Source organism: Manis pentadactyla, chromosome 5 (assembly GCF_030020395.1).
Source record: "Manis pentadactyla isolate mManPen7 chromosome 5, mManPen7.hap1, whole genome shotgun sequence".
NCBI lineage: Eukaryota > Metazoa > Chordata > Mammalia > Pholidota > Manidae > Manis > Manis pentadactyla.
In genome coordinates, this window is record NC_080023.1 from 65,824,585 (window position 1) to 65,848,471 (window position 23,887).

Genomic DNA, 23,887 nt, shown 5'->3' on the forward strand with positions numbered 1-23,887 from the left:
ATTGAAGAGTAAGTAGAGTTGTTAAATGTTGTCCCAGAAGCAAAACTCTAGATCATGCATGAATTCATACACAGATAAAATTTCGTTAACTGTAAGACATTTCTATTAACCACATTGGTCTGGTAGCGAAAGAGGCTGCTTTAAAAGCCATGTGGTTCTCTCTACCTATAGTCCCAGCATAGGGTAAATGATGTGTCAGGAATATTCTGGTTATATTTCCTCAAATTGGATTTCCTAAATAGTTAACTCAGATGTTTTTAAATTACCCCCATCTCACCAAAGCAAATTTGAAGATTTAGATGCTTTTGAATTTGACACAACAACCTAAAATCTTTTAGCATTAGCTTGGCACTGTAAACTGAATATTAATTTCATCAATTATTTCATCTTTAAAAATACAGCGTATCAAATCTGAATAAACTTAAAGTCTTCTGAAGCTAACATAAATGAAGTTCACACACTAGTTAAAACAGAATGATGATCATGTGGACACACAATGAAATGATGCTGTTAGCACTAAGAGTATTGCGTCTCTGAATCTATCCACTGTTACTTATGAAAATATGTAAATTTCTTTCTTCCACTGATACAATAGAAAGTAGAGCTTATATATTAAATAAATTATAAAACTAAGCCTAGCCAAATTTCCAAAAACAAAAAAAGCTTTCTTGGTTGGGAAAATGCATACATGCATACATGTATATGTTTGTATGTTTTTTAATACATATGTGTGTACATATCACCAGTGCAGATTTGTGTAATGCTTTACAATTGTTCCTCTTATCCCTGGGGATACATTTCAAGACCGAGGGGTTGCCTGAAACTGCAGAGAGTACTGAACCCTATGTAGCTATGTTTTTTTCTATACACAGATCTATGATAAAGTTTAATTTGTAATTTAGGCACAGTGAGAGATAAACAACAAAACAAATAAATAGAACAATTATAACAATATACTGTAATAAAGGCTAAGTGTATGTGGTCTCTTTCTCTCTCAAAGTATCTTATTGTACTGGACTTACTCTTATGATGATGTGAGATGATAAAATGCCTAAGTGGGATGAAGTGCACTGAGTGACAAAGGCACTGTGACAGCGTGGGGAGCTACTGACCTCTGACAGGAGTCAGCAGGAGGATCATCTGCTTCGGGACCACGGGTAACTGAAACCGTGGAGAAGGGGGGACGACTATATAACTTTAAAAACATGTTTGTATATTCAAAAAGTTATATTACATCAACAGCTGGAGACAGGGAAATAAATGACACACAAAGAAACAGAAACTCTGAGGTATGTTCTCCAGGCGTCATGTCTGATAAATGCTAGAGAAAGACTTCAACTACGAATCCCCAGTCTGGGCTTTCCACTGGGTAAGACCTCAGAATATGATGTTGTCCAAGTCAAAGGCTGAGGCAATCAGTGTGCATATTAAAAGTATGTGTATAATGGACCATAATTTTAATGTATTATTTGAAAAGAGAATTGTGTTACACTGTAGCATGAAGATATTCTACCAATATGTAATAATTTGGTAAGCACCTTATGTAACAGGAATACGCACAAGACAAAAATTCCTTCCTCAAGTGTTATTTCATCACCTTCCTTATTCCGACCCCAGGGATCAGCCCTTTCCCAGCAAGGCCCCACATACAAACCTCGTCCCCCTCCTGAGGTCGCATCAAGGACACCCGGTGGTACTGCCGTCGCAACAAAGCCCAGAGCGCGTCGAGACGACCCTGCAGGGAAACATGTATGTGAGCTTCCAGGGAACACACCCAACCTCTACTAATTGAATAAGAGAAGAGTTAAAATGAAGAAGGTAGGGTCTACTCTCTCTTCTTTCATAAATTGAACAAATGACAAAAATCAGAAGTTCTTGTTGCTGAGAAAGTATTCAGTTGTTAGAATATATAATGAATGTCTGCTATTTGATGTCCCTTAGTCATTCTTCAGAGAGGATGGGGGTGGAGGAGCTAAAGAAGTGACAGTTTCTCTAGGAAGTTTCAGCTGAGTCACACAAAACCTTAAGAATTACCTTGATTGGTGTGTACCATTTTGTCTGAGGAGGCTGGTATGTGGGTTTGGGTCGAGGTGGTCTAGGTCTGACTGGTTCCTCTGCTTCTTCAGGAATCGTCACCACAGCATTTTTGGCTTTCTCCAGCCTGGCCCCTTCCTCAGTAGATCCTTTATCACCCCAACGAACCTTTAAAACAAAGGGGAAATACTTGTACCAGACCTACAGTGTCCTAGAGGAACAAGCTTGTGTTTAGCTGATTATCTTTTGGTTCACCATCTTAGAGTAAAAAGATGAGTAGATGTATTAACTCTAAATTCCTCTTCTTCTGAGATATAATTAGGTATGTTCTTGTAGCTAAACACATCCCACATGTACTGATGGCACCACAGAAACAGATGACAATAGCAATGATGACATTTAGCATTTACTGAATGACTACTATGTGCTGATCTGCATTTCATCCATACAAAAATGCAATGAGATAGATACTATAAATACTACGTTTTTTCTTCCAGATGAGGGAACTGAGGGCCAGAAAGGTCAAGTGACATGTCCAAAGCCAGATAGCTAGGAAGCAGCAGTGCAGGGATTTCAACACAGGCAGACTGGAATGGGTTAATAAGTTTCAAGTAGGTCTGAATTTTATGAATATATTTTACACAACAGAGTTAACTGTTCCTTCCATACTTTTGATCAAACTTGAATAAGTTAAAAAATATGATTTAATTTTTTTAAACTCTGGAAGCAAAATAACTACATATGATTTTTCTTTACATTTAAAAGCTTGCTTTTTATAAAGTAGCTTTTAGTCTTTAGTTCTGATGCTCATCTGAGTATGCTTATTTGACATCTCAATTTCATTGAGAAAGGCAAATCTGAAGACTCTGCCTCCATGAGAAAAACTCAGGGACACCAGAGAATTCCACAAATTGTATGGGGTATTTCCTTCTCTGAAAACTCATTTACATTGAAAAACCACAAGGTCAATTGATTGTTTTATTTGTTATTCAATGAGCAGAAACTAAGAGTTTAATCTGAGCCACCACCCTTCTTCACCTATGGGCATGTGATCAGGACATGGCTCTGAAAGACAGTCCAACCAGGAACAGTGGAGAAGTCCTACAGAAACCAAAGACATTAGCAAAGATGACAAAGATAAGGTAAGTGAAACTCCAAAAAGAAATGTAAAGGCTTGTCCAGGTACCCTGAGACTCACCAGTTAAGTGATTTCAAAGAAAAAAAATTTAGTTTTTAGAACATGTAAGTGACCTAAGTTAGTGGCTAGGTATATACACTGAATGCTGTTCACAAAGAAATTATTCACAGCTTTTTAATAGTCTTACTTAGATGTTTTTACCTTTTCCTACTACAATTTTAGAATAGGCTTTCAATTTCAAGTGGACCCTGTTGAGCCATTAAAATGTATCTGTACCTTCTAGTGTGCTCAGCGGTACTAGAATGTTCTTTATGAGGTTGTTAAATTGTTTTAAACACCATTAAACCTTTAGAGGAGATAGTTGCTTTCTTTCCAGAGAAATGACCTTCTCTTTCAAATCACAGTGTCTTCACATAGATAAACTAAAACTTATAAAATCTTCAGACATAGCTAAATTAAACTAAAAAACTCTAAAAGCAGGGTACATACCCTTGAAGTTGTAAAGTCTCCGTTTTAAGAGAAAAACAACAAACAAAAGAAACACAGTTAAGTAAACAAATGAATTTCGTAATTTCAAGAAGTAATTCAGAATAGAAATATCAATTGATACATTTTAGATCTATTCAGAAATTACAGATTATATAGGCCCCTAGCCTAGCCTTGAGAATTGATATTGTAGAGGTAATGGTAATCATATTTGTCCTCCAGGGAACACAGGCATCATTCTCAGGAAAATAACACAAAGTTAGCTGAGCTACAGCTCTGACCCAATGTGACATTTCTGGAACTCAACTATCAAAGGACTATACTTATGATATATAGTTGCTAAGATCTAAGGAAATTTATTAAATGAATCTATTTGTGTTAATTCATAAAATAGCTGTTTCATCCTCACCATTAACCCAAATAGCACAACACATGATTCTCACTCAACCTCAAAGCCTAAAATTGGGAAATACTTTGTAGAGTTTTCCTAAAACTCTTTAAAGCAATTAAATATAGATATACATATATAAGTGTAAATTTTAATATCTTAGTTTGATCATATTGAGATAGTCAAAAAGGATAAAAGAATAACAAGAATAGATTGCTAAAGGGAGTCTTAGAAGAATTAATATACCTGGCTTTTTCACTATGAAAAAAAGATAAGAAGTGCAAGCTTGATAGCTAAATTCTCCCAATTATACTTGGCTTTCATGATTAACAATGAAATTCCATAACTTCCAGAACATGTTTGAATGACAAGGAGGTTGTATCATAAAGAAACAAAAACACTCACAGTGAACTGGCAGAAACACACATCTGCAATCATAAGGTACTGTGGATCAGTTGTGCTAACAGCTGTTACTAACATCAACTCAGTTCTAGATTTCTGCACATTGCCATTACCATGGTGTTTAAATATTGAATTTAAGGGAAGAGTAAGAAAAAAATTCTAGGTAAAATCCCTACATTGGCTTAAAATAACATTACTTATTAAGATTTGTTCTGTAATTCAGATGTGTTCATAATTTCTGCACTTCCATTTACTTTTCCCAGTTATAGTAATTTTTCAGAGGGAGCTACTCTCCAGGTTTGAGTAGACCTGGTTTTAAAACAGATCATATTTTCTACTTTCCCTCTCCAAGTTTAAATAAGTTCAGGTTTGAGAAAGTTTGAGGACGCTTAATTCTCAATTCAATTTTTATTATGTATTCTTATGTATTGTGTTTCCTCTTTGTAATGCTCTCATTTACTTTCTCTTTTTCTCTTTCTCAGTCCCATTTCCATTTCATTGATGCAATACTCCATACAATGTAGCCCAAATTATACAAGGCTAAAATGGACCTCAGTCTATTAAAAGTAGCTGAATCCTTTCCATAAATTTTCTTCAACTGAAAAGCATAGGTGATATGATTTCATATTTGAAGAGTTTAAAACTCTGAAAACTTGAAATGTGAGTTCTCAAGAATGTACATGATCTCAGCTTTCGTGAACATAAAAGCATGATATTTCTTTTAACTCAGGACCCATTCAGAGGCTCATGTGTATGCTTTTCATTACAAAGAGATCTCTATCTTCAGCACTCTGAATACTGGACTAAAAAAATATGGCATAATTCCTAGTGTTTTCAGCAAGAACATTATTTATTCACTTAAGGCTCACTTACTAATATATCTTTATCTCACTGTCATGTGGTATTTTAAATGTGTGGATTTCAAATGGAATTAAATTTATTAGTCTGAATATAAACTAGTGCATGCTCACTGTCAAATGAATTAGGAAAACAGAGGATATTATTATCGCACAAATTGAAAATCACTCTATCCAGAGAAAGCTACTAACTTTTTATGGTATATCCTGACAAACCGTTTTCCCCTTGCATACATCTTTTTACACACACATTTTGGCATGAGGTTAATTAAACTGAAAATAAGTTGTGATAGATCATATTTGGATATCCATATGTGACTATTTTATTTACAAGTATACTTTTATATACATAGGAATATCTACTCTACTCTTTCCCACCCCTCCAAGCCTAGAATCAAACAACAAAGGCAAGCAGAAGGAAATGACCTTCCTCTCAAGGAACAACAGTTAGCCTAGCCATGTTCTCTTGTACTATCTGATAATCCCAATTACCCACACACAAACACATAGGCAATAACCTTCTCCAAAAAACAAATTTAATAGCTTCTAGCACCTGCCTTTCCCATGGCTTTTTGGCAGTGAAGCACCTGTCTCTGAGGATATTTCAGCAATAGAGGGACAAGTTTTAAGGGATAATGTGCATTATTTTAAGATCTTATATGGTCAAGAAAGTCTCTCAGATGACTTGAAAAACCACTTTGGTAATGACACCATGTTAAGTAGTCTGGGCTTCTTTTGAGGAATATTGAAAATTTTATTCTGAAAAGGGAAAACTCTTTGGGAATCTGAATTTTATTAAAATGTGTAAAAAGAGAAAATTGCAACAGTTCTGAAGTTGTTAATGAGCTTATTCATTTTTGCTGGCAGTAATAAAACAAAGCAATATGACAGTAGGAAACCTGTTCAATGACTGCAGACACATAAAAACTCTATCTTATCAAGAAGTAAAATTAAAGGATAACTAATAAGGAGGATGTGCCAGGATCTGTGTTTAATAAAAAAGCCAATATATCAATGAGAAAAGTCCTCCAATTGCTCGTTGGGGTGGGATGCTGCCCTGTACACACTGTTGTTAAGGGCCCAGTGTTGGCAATGGTTGCTTATTATTAATTAAGCCATCACTCTGAAAAATATTACTGTGGTGGTAAGAAGACCTCACTTGATATTTAAGAAAATAATATAGTTCAATTTTAACCCACACTTTGAGCCAGTCTAAAAGTTCAGTACATTCTGTAAGTGATATTTAATTATGATTGTTCATAAGTATAAAAATCTAAAGTCTAAAAGCTAAAAAAAAAGCCTCAAATGTGATTCCTCTGTGTTTGTGATAAGGTCATATCCATAACATTGAATATTTTAACATTTTTATCCTCAACTAGGACATAATTATTTGGGTCTTTTCAAAGACAAGCATTGTTGCAACTTTAAGTGCCTGGCTTCTTCAAAGTTGATGTTCTCTGCAGTAATTTTTTCCAAAATAGAGAGAAAAACTCTGACTCTGTTTTTCCCTTTAGAATTCAAATGCTTTATCAATGCAGTTCTTTGACTGAAGAAGTCATTTCTTCACCAGTTTTGAAATGGCCAGAATGATTCCATAGAAAAAAATATCCAAAAAAGACCCAATGTTAAGTAAAACTGGGTGATATTATGATATTGAGTTCTGAAAAGTAAAGTTTCCATGGCTTAATAGTTCCAGAAATACACATTCTAGATTAGCAGCCTCTATTTTTTTTCAAAGATACCAACCTCCATTCTTTTAATGCCTCCAACCCCTCGACCGCCATAATAGGAAGCATCCACAGTTGGCCATTTTTTGGTAGGGAGAGGTTCTTCTTCTTCCTCCTGTGTGGATACAAGTTTTACAAAAATGGGTTTAATTAATTTCTTAAAATATTTTTTAGTCAGAACTGGGTCACATTTAAACATTTTTCATTTTTCTAACTAATGACATTGCCAAGGAAGAAGTGTAGTAAAAATTATATATGTAAGGCATGAGGATGTGTTTATGTTTATATGCATACATTTCATGTGGAGTTCTATGGAATATGAGGACTCCTTCCAGTAATTTTTGGAATCTTCCTTATTTCACTAGGTTATCAGAAGTTGCTCCTTAACTATAAGCATCACTCGTTTTCTCTAAATCTATTCAGCATTTAATATTTACGAAGATAAAACATTAAAATTAAGACAGCATTTCAATAATTATGTAAAGCATCAATATATGTGTTAATCTTAAATTCTGCAAAATTTGTACTAAAAAGGCAACTGAAAAGCTTTGAAAATGTACTGCAGTAGTACATTCCATATTTCCTGTCACTAACACAATTTTGGCTAAAGGAGTGATATAAAAGTAATAATCATTTTGAAGAGTTAAAACATTTTTAAACTGCCAGCTTAAATTCTCCACCTTTTTGTAAATAAAATAAGTGACATCAGAACTGTTGATATACTGTTATAGGAATTAAATTAAATCTCTGTGTAGTGTTGGTACCGAAGGCCAGTCTATGCTCACCAGTGTGTGAAGGTCCTGTCCTTCTAGCATGTGAAAGAAATCAGAAGAGGATGAAAAATAACAATTGGTTTTCATAAATTCAAAAGTTAATACATAGGTATCATAGTCATCTAACAACAATGTAATTGATCAAATTGGGAATAATATCTAAGTCCAGACAAAACATCCACATGACCTATTAGGCACTCATTTACCTCTTTTGGTGCAGGAGGTGGTGGTGGAGGAGGATCCTTGATAACCTACCAAAAAAATAAATAAAATGTAAAATTTTGTGGCATGAGGAGACAGTAAGGATGTGTACAAATAATTAGATTAGTAAAATCGTGTGGTAGTGCCAAAGATGTGCTCAGTGAAACTTGCCTCCAGGTGTATGTGTGCCCCAACCCCCACTTTGAATCTAGCCTTGCCTGTAACTAGCTTTTAACTAGCAGAGGGTAGAAGTGGTACCACATGACATCTGAGGCTAGATCAAAAGAAGCTTTTCCACTTCCCCTGACACTCTTGGAATGCTCACCCTGAGGGAAGCTCTCTGTCCTGTCAGAAGTCTACCCTGAGACCATCAAGCTGTGAGGAGGCCCGGGACAGCCTTACGGAAAGGCTGGGTGATGAGAGAGAGAGACAGCTGGCCAGCACACAGCCATGTCACCCGGCTGAGGTGCCAGGCAGGTGAGAGAGGAATCTCTCCTGGACCTTGAGGCCTGTTGAGCTTTCGGATGGCTGGTGCCCAGCTGCCACCAGACTGCAAAGGCAGGGGAGAACCCCGGAAGGAGAATCTCCTAGCTGAGCTAGACTCCACAGGACTGTGAGGACTCTAAATGCTGTTTGACGATCCAGGTTGTAGACTTGTTAAGCAGCACTAGATAACAAGCACCTGACAATTCATAAAGCTCCTCCACACACATTCATTCATTTTATCTTTATTATATATAGTATTAACCTCACTTGTCAGGTGGATAACCTGCACAAAGTTCCACTAAGGGGTTCTTCTAATGCCAAAATGCAAACAGTTTTCCTTAAATTACAGTATGTCCCTTCAAAAGAGTAGGAATTTACCAGCAAAATCTTCCTATTATATAACTCATTGACTTTTTCATAAACTGACAAAAGTTCCTTGCTTTGGATGCGATGATAGGGAAATTAGCATACTCTTTCCCCACCCTTTAACCTAGAAACAAATAAACTTTTGCCAATTCCTCATTACTCAATATATTCTTTCATCAAATTTTGTATGGTAAATTCTTTAGTTGAGAAGAATGGCCTGAGAGCTAATATAAATGACCTTTAGTGGTACTAGGGTAGTGACTTTCTACCATCATGAAAGAAAATGATTAACCAAGTGCTAATGGCTTCTAATAATTAGGTACATACCCAAATGTTTATACTAAGAAAGACCACTTGAAAATATAACTGCTTCACTTTACTTAATGTTAAACATTTCAATTATGTTATTAAATTTACAAAAATTTAAAACAATAGTAACTTCGAAAATGAGTATCATCAAGGAATTATTATTACTATTTACTTATATTACTATTATCATGCATATGTTTTTTAAAGACTACTTATCTTTTAAAAGATAAATACTGAAAAATTTCCCGGTTAAATGATATGATTATGATATTTTTGCCAAAATAATTTGGGGTGGGGAATTGGATGGGATCATAGATGAAATAAGGTTAGCCATAAATTGAGAATCATTGAAGATGAGTGAAGGAGACATGGGGGATTCATTATTTTAGTCATTGTGTATGTTTGAAATTTTCCATAATGAATGCTTTTTAAAAATGTAATGTTACTGATAACATTTAGAGAATTGATTCATAATTTTCTTTATGTGTATTATCATTCAAATTTTAGTTTAGATCTAAATCTCAGGAAAATATACACAGACAATAATTATATCCACAAAGATATAACTGGGCAGTGATTTAGTTTGACTGAATCTCAAACTCATTTTTGTAGCATTCAAACTTTTGAATGCTACAAGAAATGCTCTATGTACAGAACCCTTTAACTTAATTCAATTTACTTTATCAGTAATGTTCCAGCTTATTTTAGTAATTTTGAAGGATAAAAATCTGTGAATTTTTAGTTGGCCCAAAAATAAATGCCGATGGAAAATTAAGATTTAACATAATACTGAAGTTAAATAAGGATTATCAAGCTACAGATGCATTTCCTTTATAAAAAGGAAGCATCTCATAACATTATCAACCTGCATGTCCAAAATGAATCCAGGATAAGATCTATCACACTCAATAGTATCAAAACCAACTGATCATTTTCATTTAAAAGCCATTTCTTTTCCTATTTCCCCATTTCTTTCAAGTAAATCACTCTCTAGTTGTAGCCTCAAAATTTTCATATAATCTATGTCTTCCTCACTTCTAAATGACTTCACCAAATCACTTATCATGTCCAATAGGTTCTTTGAAATATTTCTGCCTCTCTCTCTCTCTTTTCCTTCCCCACCCTATGACTTTCTCTCATCTTCCTAAAGCAGATAAGAATGGCTTCACTTCCACAGATGACTATTTTCTCTTCCTTAGTGTTTCTAAGAGTTGATAATTTTCTCTAGCTCCAAAAACTAACCTACATGAGGATAGGTTTTACACCTTCTTTGCTCCTCACTGTTTTCCCAGGACTTAGTAAAATGTCTGGCACAGAATAGATTTTCTATATTTTAAGGAAGTAGGAAAGATGGGAGAAAGGGAAATTAGGAGAAGAGGAAAAGGAGGGAAAGTGGGAAAGGGGGATAAAGGGAGGGAGAACAGGATACAGAAGAGAGGGAAAAAGGAAGGAAGGAATGAGAGGAAGAACAAGGTAAGGAGGATGACTCTTTGCATTCTATTCCCACTACCACTACCTACAATCATAAACTTATGGTTCCCTGAACCTTAAAAATATCTAGTACATCACTTTTCAACTTCTCCAATGCACATTCAATCAAAATTTCAATAACCTGAAAAATTCCCACCAAGCTGTAATCAAAATATGTTTGAATTCCTGTAATAAAAAGAAATTCACTACCTCACAAGGCAATTTATTTCACTGGCAAGGAACTCACATCATTTGAAAGTTTTCCCTCAAGAAGCCAAAGCCTTCCTTCCCTGAGTTTCCTCTCTTTAGTCCTGATCCTGGGACTCGGATGTAGAAGCACACACAAATGCACAACTAATTTTTCTTCCAGAAGAGAGCAGTTCCTATTTTGAATACTAGAATAACAACCATCTATGTACTCAGCCTGCTCCTCTGGAAGCTAAACACCACAGCCACTCCTCAGGTAATGTTTCTGAGTTATTTGGTCACTGTGGTCAGTTTCTTTAGTATACATGCATTTGATCAATATATCAAAGTGTGGTTTTCAGAGATGTTAATAGCATTTTAACTGTGGCCAAGCCATTATAACTAAATGAATGGTACTCACAAAATATGCATCTCCACTAGTCCTCACTCCCATTCTATGCAGTTTAATTGATAAGATATTGATAACACTGATCGATAGTTTACAATTACCATAGCTTGAGGGGTGGGGGGGTTATACATCAATGTCGGCATGCTCGATTTACATAAAGTAGACATCCAGCTTGTTTTTCTATCTCTAACCCATTCCTCATTCCAACCTATACAGAAGCTTAATTGATCATTTCTTTGGTCAAAATAATGGTTCCAATGACCACAATGAACCAATGAATTACTGAATTTTACTGAAATCAATGAATTACTGCATTTTATTGGAAGAACCTTACAATCATGCTCCCACTCTTAGTTTTTCAAATCACCACAAGTTGTTCTCTAGAGGTCTCTCACTAGAAAAAGACCAAGGGCACATTTCATTCCACCAAGTTTAATGTATCTGAACTCATTTTCATTTTCCTGTGAGGATGATACACTGTATCCTCCAGGATGTACTGGACATCTACATCCATGACTCTCTTTTTTTTATGTCATACTTTTCACACTCATTATCCTGCACACCATCTAGTTTCAGCATTGATATGGGCAAACTGAGTTTTAATCTAAAATCCTCATATGACCACTGCTGACAAACTCACAACACGATGGGAGACATCTTTGCATTCTTTCTTTACTGAAGACCCTTTATCAGGTATCAAAAGCCATAACCTAGAAAACTGACATTTACATGTTTTCAGTATATTTACATGGGGCAGCTCTTCTGTTCTCATTGTTCAAATGCCTCTGCTCTAACATCCCAACTACAAGCACCCCTTGGTAAGTATCTCTATGACAGGCAGGCTGAAGATGCCTTTGCTTCCCCCAAATAAAATGACGGTTTCCATGTTAAGTTCCATGCAGACTTCACAGACCGTTTCACCAACTTTCTATTGCTTTATCTAGAAGCTTGAAAGCTTCTAAACATATATATTCCTGCTCAGCTGAACCAGTCATGCTCCATTGGCTTGGCTTTATATGTTTATTTTGGAATTTTTCAATTACTCCTTAAGAGTATAAATTTCCCAAGCCAATAACCATTTCTCCTTCTTTATAATATCACCAGTACCTAATAAAACACTCTGTAAATAGCAGATACTAAAAATATGATTGAAAACGACCTGAAGAAACTTGCTGAAAATGTTCACAAAGGCTCATAGCCAATCTCTAAATTTATAAGAAAAAAACTGAGGAAAAAAAATGTCAAACAGGCAGCGATAGATATCCATGAAACTAAAACAATGCTATTTCCAAAGAATAGGAAGCATCAAATTTCTCTTTCAACCAATAAAATCAGAGAACGAATGACCTTGATGGCAGATGGGAAGCTGTGAGACCATCCTAAGTTTCTTCATCTGGGAGATAAATTTGATTAATTGTAGGTCCTTTCCAACATGAAAATTCTAATAGAATGTTAAAAAAAACCATATCACACTATTTCTACCAGGTCTTTTGCTTCTATGCCTTTTCTATAATTAAGTAGGCCACATGTCTATGTGCATTTGTGTTCATCTTATTCCAGAAAAGAACACAAGGGGGTGGAGCCAAGATGGCGGCATGAGTAGGGCAGTGAAAATCTCCTCCCAAAACCATATATATTTTTGAAAATACAACAAATACAACTATTCTTAAAAGAGAGACCAGAAGACTCAAGACAACAGCCAGGCTACATCTACATCTGCGAGAACCCAGCACCTCATGAAGGGGGTAAGATGCAAGCCCCGGCCCGGCGGGACACGAGCGCCCCTCACCCCAGCTCCCGGCGGGAGGAGAGGAGTCGGAGCAGGAAGGGAGAGGGAGCCCAGGACTGCTAAGTACCCAGCCCAAGGCATCCACACCAGGAGCATAGACACACAGTGTGTGGTGTGCTGGATACTAAGGAAACAGAACAGTAAAACCTGCAAGCGGGTTCCCACAGCCAGCGCCCCTGGGACAAAAGAAAAGCGAGTGCTTTTTGAAAGTCTTAAAGCGACAGGAGCCTCACAGCTAGACGGAAGCATCCCGGCACACTCAGCCTAGCAGCTAGGAATCCCGGGGAACTCCAGGCGCCCTAATCCTCTGGGCGGCAGCACAGCTCTGAGGCCCCTCACGGCGATAAACAGCCTCCCGCCCCTTCCCACTCTGGTGCAGCCCCCCATAGCAGAGCAGCAGCCTGAGACTGGCCACGCTGACAGCAGCCACACTGAGCTTCCTCCACAGCAGGTCCAGGCAAGAATCAGAGACCCTATCTGCACACAGCGGCCCAGCACAAGCTGCTAGGGGTCTCTGTTCTCCCAGGAGAGGAAGGCAAGGAGCAAGCGGGAAGGGACTTTGTTCTACCAGCTGACACATGTGCCAACTGCCCACGACTACCTCTACTGCCATGAAAAGGCAGAAGAATTTGACCCAGACCAGAATCACACAGACATCCTCTCCTGAGAGGGGACCTGGGGAGATAGACTTAACCAACCTTCTTGAAAAAGAATTCAAAATAAAGCCGTGGCCTGGCTGATGGACTTGCAGAGAAATATGCAAGAGCTAAGGAGGGAGAATACAGAAATAAAACAATCTCTGGAAGGACTTAAAAGCAGAATGGATGAGGTGCAAGAGGCTGCTAATGGAATAGAAATCAGACAAAAGGAACACAGAGAAGCTGATGCAGAGAGAGATTAAAGGATCTCCAGGAATGAAAGAATATTAAGAGAACTGTGTGACCAATCAAAATGGAACAATATTTGCATTACAGGGGTACCAGAAGAAGAAGAGAGAGAAAAAGGGATAGAAAGTGTATTTGAAGAAATAATTGCTGAAAACTTCCCCAAACTGAGGAAGGAAATAGTCGTTCAAACCATGGAAGCACACAGAACTCCCAACACAAGGGACCCAAGAAGGACAACACCAAGACACATAATAATTAAAATAGCAAAGATCAAGGACAAGGACAGAGTATTAAAGGCAGCCAGAGAGAGAAAAAAGGTCACCTACAAAGGAAAATCCATCAGGCTATCATCAGACTTCTCAACAGAAACCTTACAGGCCAGAAGAGAATGGCATGATATATTTAATGCAATGAAACACAAGGGCAGTGAACTAAGAATACTGTATCCAGCACAATTATCATTTAAATATGGAGGGACTGAACAATTCCCAGAAAAGCAAAAGTTGAGAGAATTTGCCTCCCACAAACCACCTCTACAGGGTATTTTTGAGGGACTTCTCTAGGTGGAAGCACTCCTAAGGCCTAATAGATGTCACCAGAAAAAATAAAATCACAGTAAAGAAAGCAGAACAATCAAATACTAACTAAAGGCAAAAAATAAAATCAACTACTCAGGAAAGCAGTCAAAGGAAACACAAAAGAGCACAAAATAAAACACCTAACATATAAAGAATGGAGGAGGAGGAATAAGAAGGGAGAGAAATAAAGAATCATCAGACTTTGTATATAATAGCTCAATAAGCAAATTAAGTTAGACAGTAAGATAGTAAAGAAGCTAACCTTGAACCTTTGGTAACCACGAACCTAAAGCCTGCAATGGCAATAAGTACATATCTTTCAATAATCACCCTAAATGTAAATGGACTGAATGCACTAATCAAAAGACACAGAGTAATATAATGGATAAAAAAGTAAGAACCATCTATATGCTGCTTATAAGAGACTCACCTCAAACTCAAAGACATGCACAGACTAAAAGTCAAGGGATGGAAAAAGATATTTAGTGCAAACAACAGGGAGAAAAAAGCAGGTGTTGCAGTACTAGTATCAGACAAAATAGACTTCAAAATAAAGAAAGTAACAAGAGATAAAGAAGGACATTATATAATGATGAAGGGGTCAATCCAACAAGAGGATATAACCATTATAAATATATATGCACCCAACACAGGAGCACCAACGTATGGAAAACAAATACTAACAGAATTAAAGGAGGAAATAGAATGCAATGCATTTATTTTAGGAGACTTCAACACACCACTCACTCCAAAGGACAGATCCACCAGACAGAAAATAAGTAAGGACACAGAGGCACTGAACAACACACTAGAACAGATGGACCTAACAGACATCTATAGAACTCTACATCCAAAAACAACAGGATACACATTCTTCTCATGTGCTCATGGAACATTCTCCAAAATAGACCACATTCTAAGCCACAAAAAGAGACTCAGTAAATTCAAAAAGATTGAAATTCTACCAACCAACTTCTCAGACCACAAAGTTATAAAACTAGAAATAAATTGCACAAAGAAAGCAAAAAGGCTCACAAACACATGGAGGCTTAACAACATGATCCTAAATAATCAATGGATCAACGAACAAATCAAAATAGAGATCAAGCATTATATGGAAACAAATGACAACAACAACACAAAGCCCAACATCTGTGGGACACAGCGAAAGCAGTTTTAAAAGGAAAGTATATAGCAAACCAGGCATACTTAAAGAAGGAAGAGCAATTCCAAATCAATAGTCTAAAGACACAATTACCAAAATTGGAAAAAAAAGAACAAATAAGGCCTAATGTCAGCAGAAGGAGGGACATAAAAAGATCAGAGAAGAAATAAATAAAATTGAGAAGAATAAAACAATAGAAAAAAATCAATGAAATCAAGAGCTGGTTCTTTGAGAAAATAAACAAAATAGATAAGCCCCCCTAGCCAGACTTATTAAAAGAAAAAGAGAATGTACACAAATAAACAGAATCAGAAATGAGAAAGGAAAAATCACTACAGACACCACAGAAATACAAAGAACTATTATAAAATACTATGAAAATCTATATGCTAACAAGCTGAATAACCTAGAAGAAATGGACAACTTTCTGGAAAAATACAACCTTCCAAGGCTGACAAAGGAAGAAACAGAAAATCTAAACAGACAAATTACCAGCAATGAAATTAAATCAGTAACTGAAAAACTAGCAAAGAACAAAAACCCCGGTCCAGATGGATTCACCACTGAATTTTATCAGACATACAGAGAAGACATAATACCCATTCTCCTTAAAGTTTTCCAAAAAACAGAAGAGGAGGGAATACTTCCAAATTCATTCTATGAAACCAGCATCACTCTAATACCAAACCAGGCAAATACCCCACCAAAAAGAAAATTACAGACCAATAACCCTGATAAACATACATGCAAAAATAATCAAAAAATGACAGCAAACTGAATTCGAAAAAACATCAAGAGGATCATACACAGTGATCAACTGGGATTCATCACAGGGATGCAAGGATGGTACAACATTCGAAAATCCATCAACATCATCCACTACATAAACAAAAAGAAGGACAAAAACCACATGATCATATCCATGGATGCCGAAATAGCATTTGACAAAATTTAACATTCATTCATGATAAAAACTCTCAATAAAATGGGTATAGAGGGGAAGTACCTCAACATAATAAAGGCCATATATGAAAAACCCACAGCTAACATCATACTGAACAGTGAGAAGCTGAAAGCTTTTCCTCTGAGATCGGGAACAAGACAGGGATGCCCACTCTCCCCACTGTTATTCAACATAGTACTGGAGGTCCTAGCCATGGCAATTAGACAAAACAAAGAAATACAAGGAATCCAGATTGGTAAAGAAGAAGTCAAACTGTCACTATTTCCAGATGACATGATATTGTACATAAAAAACCCTAAAGACTCCATTCCCAAACTACTAGAACTAATGTCGGAATACAGCAAAGTCGCAGGATACAAAATTAATACACAGAAATCTGAGGCTTTCTTATACACTAACAATGAGCTAATAGAAAGAGAAATCAGGAAAACAATTCCATTCACAATGGCATCAAAAAGAATAAAATACCTAGGAATAAACCTAACCAAGGAAGTGAAAGACCTATACCCTGAAAACTATAAGACACCCTTAGGAAAAATTAAAGAGGACACTAACAAATGGAAACTCATCCCATGCTCTTGACTAGGAAGAATTAATATTGTCAAAATGGCCATCCTGCCCAAAGCAATCTACAGATTCAATGCAATCACTATCAAATTACCAATACTATTCTTAAAGAACTGGAACAAATAGTTCTAAAATTCGTATGGAACCACCAAATACCCCTAATAGCGAAAGCAATCCTGAGAAGGAAGAATAAAGTGGGGGAGATCTCACTCCCCAACTTCAAGCTCTACTACAAAGCCACAGTAATCAAGACAATTTGGTACTGGCACAAGAACAGAGCCACAGACCAGTGGAACAGAACACAGCCTCCAGACATTAACCAAAACATATACGGTCAATTAATATACAATAAAAGAGCCATGGCATACAATGGGGAAATGACAGCCTCTTCAACAGCTGGTGTTGGCAAAACTGGACAGCTACATGTAAGAGAATGAAACTGGATCACTGTCTAACCCCATACACAAAAGTAAATTCGAAATGGATCAAAGACCTGAATGTAAGTCATGAAACCATAAGACTCTGAGAAAAAAACATAGGCAAAAATCTCTTGGACATAAACATGACTGACTTCTTCATGAATATATCTCCCTGGGCAAGGGAAATAAAAGCAAAAAAGAACAAGTGGGACTATATCAAGCTGAAAAGCTTCTGTAGAGCAAAAGACACCATCAACAGAACAAAAAGTACCCTACAGTATGGGAGAATATATTTGTAAATGACAGATCTGATAAAGAGTTGACATCCAAAATATATAAAGAGCTCACACACCTCAAACAACAAAAAGTGAATAATCCAATTAAAAAATGGGCAGAGGAGCTGAACAGACAGTTCTCCAATGAAGAAATTCAGATGGCCAACAGACACATGATAAGATGCTCCACATTGCTAATCATCAGAGAAATACAAATTAAAACCATAATGAGATATCACCTCATACCAGTAAGGATCACCACCATCCAAAAGACAAACAACAACAAATGTTGGTGAGACTGTGGAGTAAGGGGAACCCTCCTACACTGCTGGTGGGAATGTAAATTAGTTCAACCATTGTGGAAAGCAGCATGGAGGTTCCTCAAAAAGCTCAAAATATAAATATCTTTTGACTCAAGAATCCCACTTCTAGGAATTTACCCTAAGAATGCAGCAGCCCAGTTTGAAAAAGACAGATGCACCCCTATGTTTATTGCAGCACTATTTACAGTAGCTAAGAAATGGAAGCAACCTAAGTGTCCATCAGTAGATGAATGGATAAAGAAGATGTGGTACATATACACAATGGAATATTATTCAGCCATAAGAAGAAAACAAATCCTACCATTTGCAACAACATAGATGGAGCTAGAGGGTATTATGCTCAGTGAAATAAGCCAGTCGGAGAAAGACAAGTACCAAATGATTTCACTCATATGTGGAATATAAGAACAAAGGAAAAACTGAAGAAACAAAACAGCAGCAGAATCACAGAACCCAAGAATGGACTAACAGTTACCAAAGGGAAAGGGTCTGGGCAGGATGGGTGGGAAGAGAGGGAGAAGGCGGGGGCACGGGGAGGGCTGTGCAACACAGAGAAGACAAGTAGTGATTTTACAGCATCTTACTCTGCTGATGGACAGTGACTAATGGGGTATGTGGGGGGGACTAGGTGAAGGGGGGTGTCTAGTAAACATAATGTTCCTCATGTAATTGTAGATTAATGATACCAAAATAAAAAAAATAAAAAATAAATTTAAAAAAAATTTGTTTTTCCAATAATGTGTAATTAATCTTATGTATGGCTAAATGTATGACTTATTATAAAATTAAATTGATATTAAAATCCTGGCAAGTATGTTTTCTACACTGCTGGCAATGAAAACAAAGTCCTTAAAACTACCAAAATCGAAGTTTGATCCAGTAAATTAAGGGACACAATCAGCACCATAACAAATAACAGCAACTTCATACCCTGAACCAGAGCTAAGTCTCATCTCTGTGCTCTTATTACTATTAACAGTTAACAATAAAGCACCCTTTTTTGGTATGACATATGCCACACACTGTAATTCTCTTATTTTCATAATAACCCTGAGCAATTACTGTACTTATCCCCACTATAAGGAGAAGGAGGCTCTGACTTCAATAACTTGACTGAGGATATACAAAGAGAAAAACATTAGAATGAAGATTCAAACCCAGGACTCAGGACTGTTTACTTCCAAACTCTGAGTTCATGTTCTGCCATAAGACATCCTTTTAACGTAAGGTTTGGACTGCAGAGGGAAAGAATGTAAAAGAAAAAGCCTAAGATTTGTTAAGTAGTTGTTTCTTGTTAGAATATATGGATGGATGCATATAGTGTAATTTAAACCTTATAGTAACTGTAAAAGATAGAGTTTAACACTCCCATTTTTAGAGACATAACATGTTAATTAATATGCCCAATATCACTGACCTAGAAATGTTGGACCAGAATGTAAAGTGTTTTTTCGTATGATGTTTCAAAATGTTCCCTCTCTCCACTCTACAAACAGCCTCATAAAGTGACAAAGGAGGGTGAAAATCATCTAAAGCTATTTGGCTCAGAAGTGAATAAAAGGCAAAAATCTGTGTCCAACTGATATTCCTACATTTCAGCAAAACTACTGCAGGGGGAAAGGAAACCTTACTGTGAGTCTAAATACATTAAAAATAACATTCATGAGAATCCCATTCTTGTGCTAAATAGTGCAAGAACACATTTATTTCCAAAGAGGATGTATTCATCTGCACCATATTTTATGAGAATTTGCAGATTTAAAAAGGCATAATATTGCCTGGTCGCCAGGATTTTTCCCACTTAGCATCCCTCAGCCTGTATTGGAGATTCTGGAAAACACTTCCACCACTTCATGAACCATATGTAGAGTTTGATTCTTCTCCAGTTTTTTTTCATTTGTTATTATCATCATCAGGGAGGATTACATCTCATCTACTTAGCTGCTAGAATGAAGATCTCAGTTTGGAGGAGAGCCGATTTCTTATAAAAAAAAAAAGTTAGTTGCTTCAGGCAACAGTCCTTTTGATCTGCTCATTAACACTTTTCAAACGTTCGAGTGATGTGGGCATTCTTTGCGCGAGAAAATGTCAGCACTGGAGCTTGCAGCCAGCTTGATGTGATCATATGTTCTGATATTCAGAGAAGAGTGAAAAGAACTGTCAACAGTGAACTGCCTTGGATTACAAAAAAAAAAAAAAAGAAATTGTACATGACTGCAGACCAAGTGTTTCAGAACTGATTCTCGCCAGTGACAAAAATTTATCAGCAATGTCATCTAAGTGCCTATAATCCCACAGACAATAGAGACCTCACTCTCAGTGTTTACAAAAATTTGTTTAAAATGCATGTGATTATTCCTCCCGGTCTCCCTTTCCTTTTTGATAAGATCAGAGAGCAAGTGTAGTGCCTTTCCTCGAACTGCATAAACACAAAGTTCTCTCACATTAGTATTTGGGAAGTCCTCTTCCGAATCTCACAAATTTAAGATTCTTTCAACATCTACAGTAAAAATATGGTCTGGGGTATCTCATCTTCCCTTTCCTTTCCTCCTTGACAGACTTACTGATGATCAAAGATTCTCAGTTCGAACACATAAATAACTGGTGGGAGAACTGGACAATAAATATAATTTGAAATGCCAAATGGGGACATGAGAAGAACAATATGAGAGTGTTTTCTGCCATGAGTTAAGTAAAGGTGCTGCTGTCAAAGCAAATAAATAAAGACCAGGAAGAGTGTGATACCCTGTTTTGTAAATGATGTTTCTGTTGCAAACATCACCATGGAAGCAATAAGTACTAACAGTGCACTCTATTTCAAGGAGGCAACCAAACATAAATCATTTTAATTAATGGTGCAAGGAAGGCATATTAAAATTTAAATTACTTCTGTTTTATTGTGCAGTCCAAAAAAAAAAAAATCAGGCTGCTCTCAAAGTAACTCAATAAAGGCACCAAGAGACCTCCTCAACAATAAAAAACAAGTGCAGTATAGAAGCATTATTACTATTTAGAAAGAACAGCACAGCTGTTGCTGGCTAAGAAAATGATTCCATAGAGTTCCAGTTAGATATATCCTCATCAGGAAAGCTCAACTTATTTATAAGCAAGTTAGGCTTTAAAAAGATAACTTTTAAAGTGGTTTTTTAAATTAAGATTTATGAGATCTTCATGTAATGTCTTAAATGCACCAAGGAAAAATGAGCTTACAATTTTCTCTTGAGGATGGAGAACTTTAGCCAAGGACACTAGAGCAAAGTGAACATTTATCATTTTCAGCATATTCAGATATTTATTTGCAGCTGTATAACACACTCTACTTGACAACAATCCAGAACTCCTTTGTTTGCCACCTCATTAGCCTTACATCTGTAATTCTTCAGAGTGTCTGGTTATTCCAAATGATGCCACTACAGGAATGTTATTTCTACCATCCTGATAGTAAAACAAATCTGCCATAAAATCAACACATCTTATAAGCTAAATAATGATGAAAACATCTATATTTTCTGATATCTCATAGATGATTTAATACACGATACATTTTTTTTAACCTCTCCTACCCCATTTTTAATTTAAGGAAAAAGAAAGACTGCTGTTGATGTCTTTGTTAAAGAAAAGCAGATGTAAAGGATGTGAAGATATTCAGTGAGCAGGATAGAGGCTCTTAAACAGATGGTAAGAAATAACTTCACACAAAAATTAGAACTCTTCCCCTTCTGGAATAGTTTGCAAACTCAACATACTCTATAATTCACTAATGGTAGTGCCTAAAAATTTTAGCTTTGCATAAGGGATCTCTTATTATGATTATTACTAGATAAAGTTCTCCAAATATCATTGGTTTAAATTTCTATTTATCATGGAAAGCCCAGGCACACAGAGGATACTATTCTGCAACATTTAAAATTGTACTGTCTCTCTCTTTTATCCTTGAAAATACTCATTAAAATGAACTGAAAGATTTAAAAATTTTTAAATAGTCTCATATTAAAAGCATCATGAGTAGCCAGATTTTCTATTGTGGGGTTTTTCCTTAATCTTTCTAATTCTATGTCCCTCTTTGGCAATCTGGTGGACCCATGGATCCCTCTCCAGATACTTAAGCTAAATTAAAATACACAGGATTTAAAGGAACCAGCATTTCCTGGCTAACAGCTGCAGCACTGCAGTCTCTGCCTCCATGGTCACACTGTCCGACATCCTTCTGTAGCCTTATTTACCTCTGTCTCCCTCTTACAAGGATGCTTATGATTGCATTTAGAGCTCACCTAGGTCATCATGGAGAATCTCCCTATTTCAATATCCTAAATTTAATCATATCTCAAAGTCCCTTTTGCCATATAAGATCATATTCAGTTTCCAAGAACTAAGACCTGGATATCTTCAGGGACTGCTATTCAGCCTATCACAGGGGGCTTTTCCAAACTGCACTGAGCCCTGAAGATGCCTCCTCCACCCTGCCCTTTCCCCTCAGGAAGAACTGTCACCATTGCAGATCTGAGAGCCACTCCTCTGAGAGCTTCCACTTACCGGGGACAGGCCAAAAAAAAAAAACCAAAGCAAACCCCGAGAACCACTGTCTAAGATGTAAGTAACTTTGTCACCTCTGAGTCATTGATTAGGTGTCTGTAAAATTTTAACCTCAGAACAGTGAATGGTTAAATCATTTCATGTTCATAAAATATGAAATGATTGGATGAAGAATGTGACAGATATCATTGCCTCTGTTCAGGGCTTTATTTCCAGGCTTTTTGTCTTGATAAAAGCTCCTGAGCATATGATTCCCAAGAAGGTAGATTGCTCACATAATCCAAATGTGCCTGAGAAATGACATTTTAAGCTGCTTAGTCACATTTTAGTTGAAAGATTAAATTCAAATATTTGCCGCTAGTACTTAAAACACAGAAAAACAAGACATTTGTACAACATCCAGCTGGAAAAAATGCATTTCATTTCCCCTTAAAAAGCAATATTACTGGTAACAATAGATAGTCAAAGTTAAATTGATTCCAAATAATTTAATGCTGCTACAACTTATCTAGCCAACCACATTCTTCTTCCGGCATTGCAGAAATACATTATCTAAAAGGAACAAAATACAGTAAGTATCCTGCAATTGTACTACGACACCCTCCAATATGCTCAAGATCATTCTGTCCACAAGGTCACGGTCTCCTGGCCCCTTCCTTTCACATTACCTCTTCGTTTTTCTCTAGCTCACTTAGCTTCTGCTTTGTATTCCAGCTACCTCAACGTTGTTAGAGGTGCTTTGCTTCGGCCGTATCTGCGGCGCACTATCTGCCCCGGCTTTCCATTTCAATTGTTGGTGGATCTCGGTCAGATACAGACCTAATCCCCCCAGCCCAGACCTCTGCACGCCACAGAGCAAACAAAGCTGCTTTCAGGGACTTGTACCCATCAGATCTCTCCAGTGGCTTCTCATTATCCCGGGGTGAACTCAAACTTCCGAAAAGACGGAGGAGGAGGCCTTCCCGCCTATATCCCAAACCGTCTTTCACTGCTCTTTTCACTGCCGCTCACTGGGCGAGCCACAGCCTGGCACTTTCCAGAGCTTGCCAGCATCACTTGTAGATCCCACACACACTTGATCTGCAGTGCCCCTCATCGACTGCGACTGTAAACATCTTACTCGCTATTCAAAACTCAGTTTGGAGTCATCAGCTC

The 23,887-nt window shown here is 36.9% G+C and overlaps 1 protein-coding gene across 3 annotated transcripts in view; it reads right to left on the reverse strand.

Annotated features, from left to right (window-relative positions):
- Positions 1–23,887, reverse strand: part of ANTXR2 (ANTXR cell adhesion molecule 2) — a 144,079-nt gene that overhangs the window by 57,756 nt on the left and 62,436 nt on the right. For 2 of the 3 annotated variants that reach the window (XM_036906438.2, XM_057502365.1), the window contains exons 13-16: positions 8,012–8,056; positions 7,052–7,147; positions 2,035–2,202; positions 1,655–1,735 (exon numbers count right to left, since the gene is read on the reverse strand). In XM_036906438.2, coding sequence (XP_036762333.2) covers positions 1,655–1,735; positions 2,035–2,202; positions 7,052–7,147; positions 8,012–8,056 — 390 coding nt within the window. The remainder of the gene's footprint in view (positions 1–1,654; positions 1,736–2,034; positions 2,203–7,051; positions 7,148–8,011; positions 8,057–23,887) is intronic. The other variant, XM_057502366.1, reaches the window with a different exon arrangement.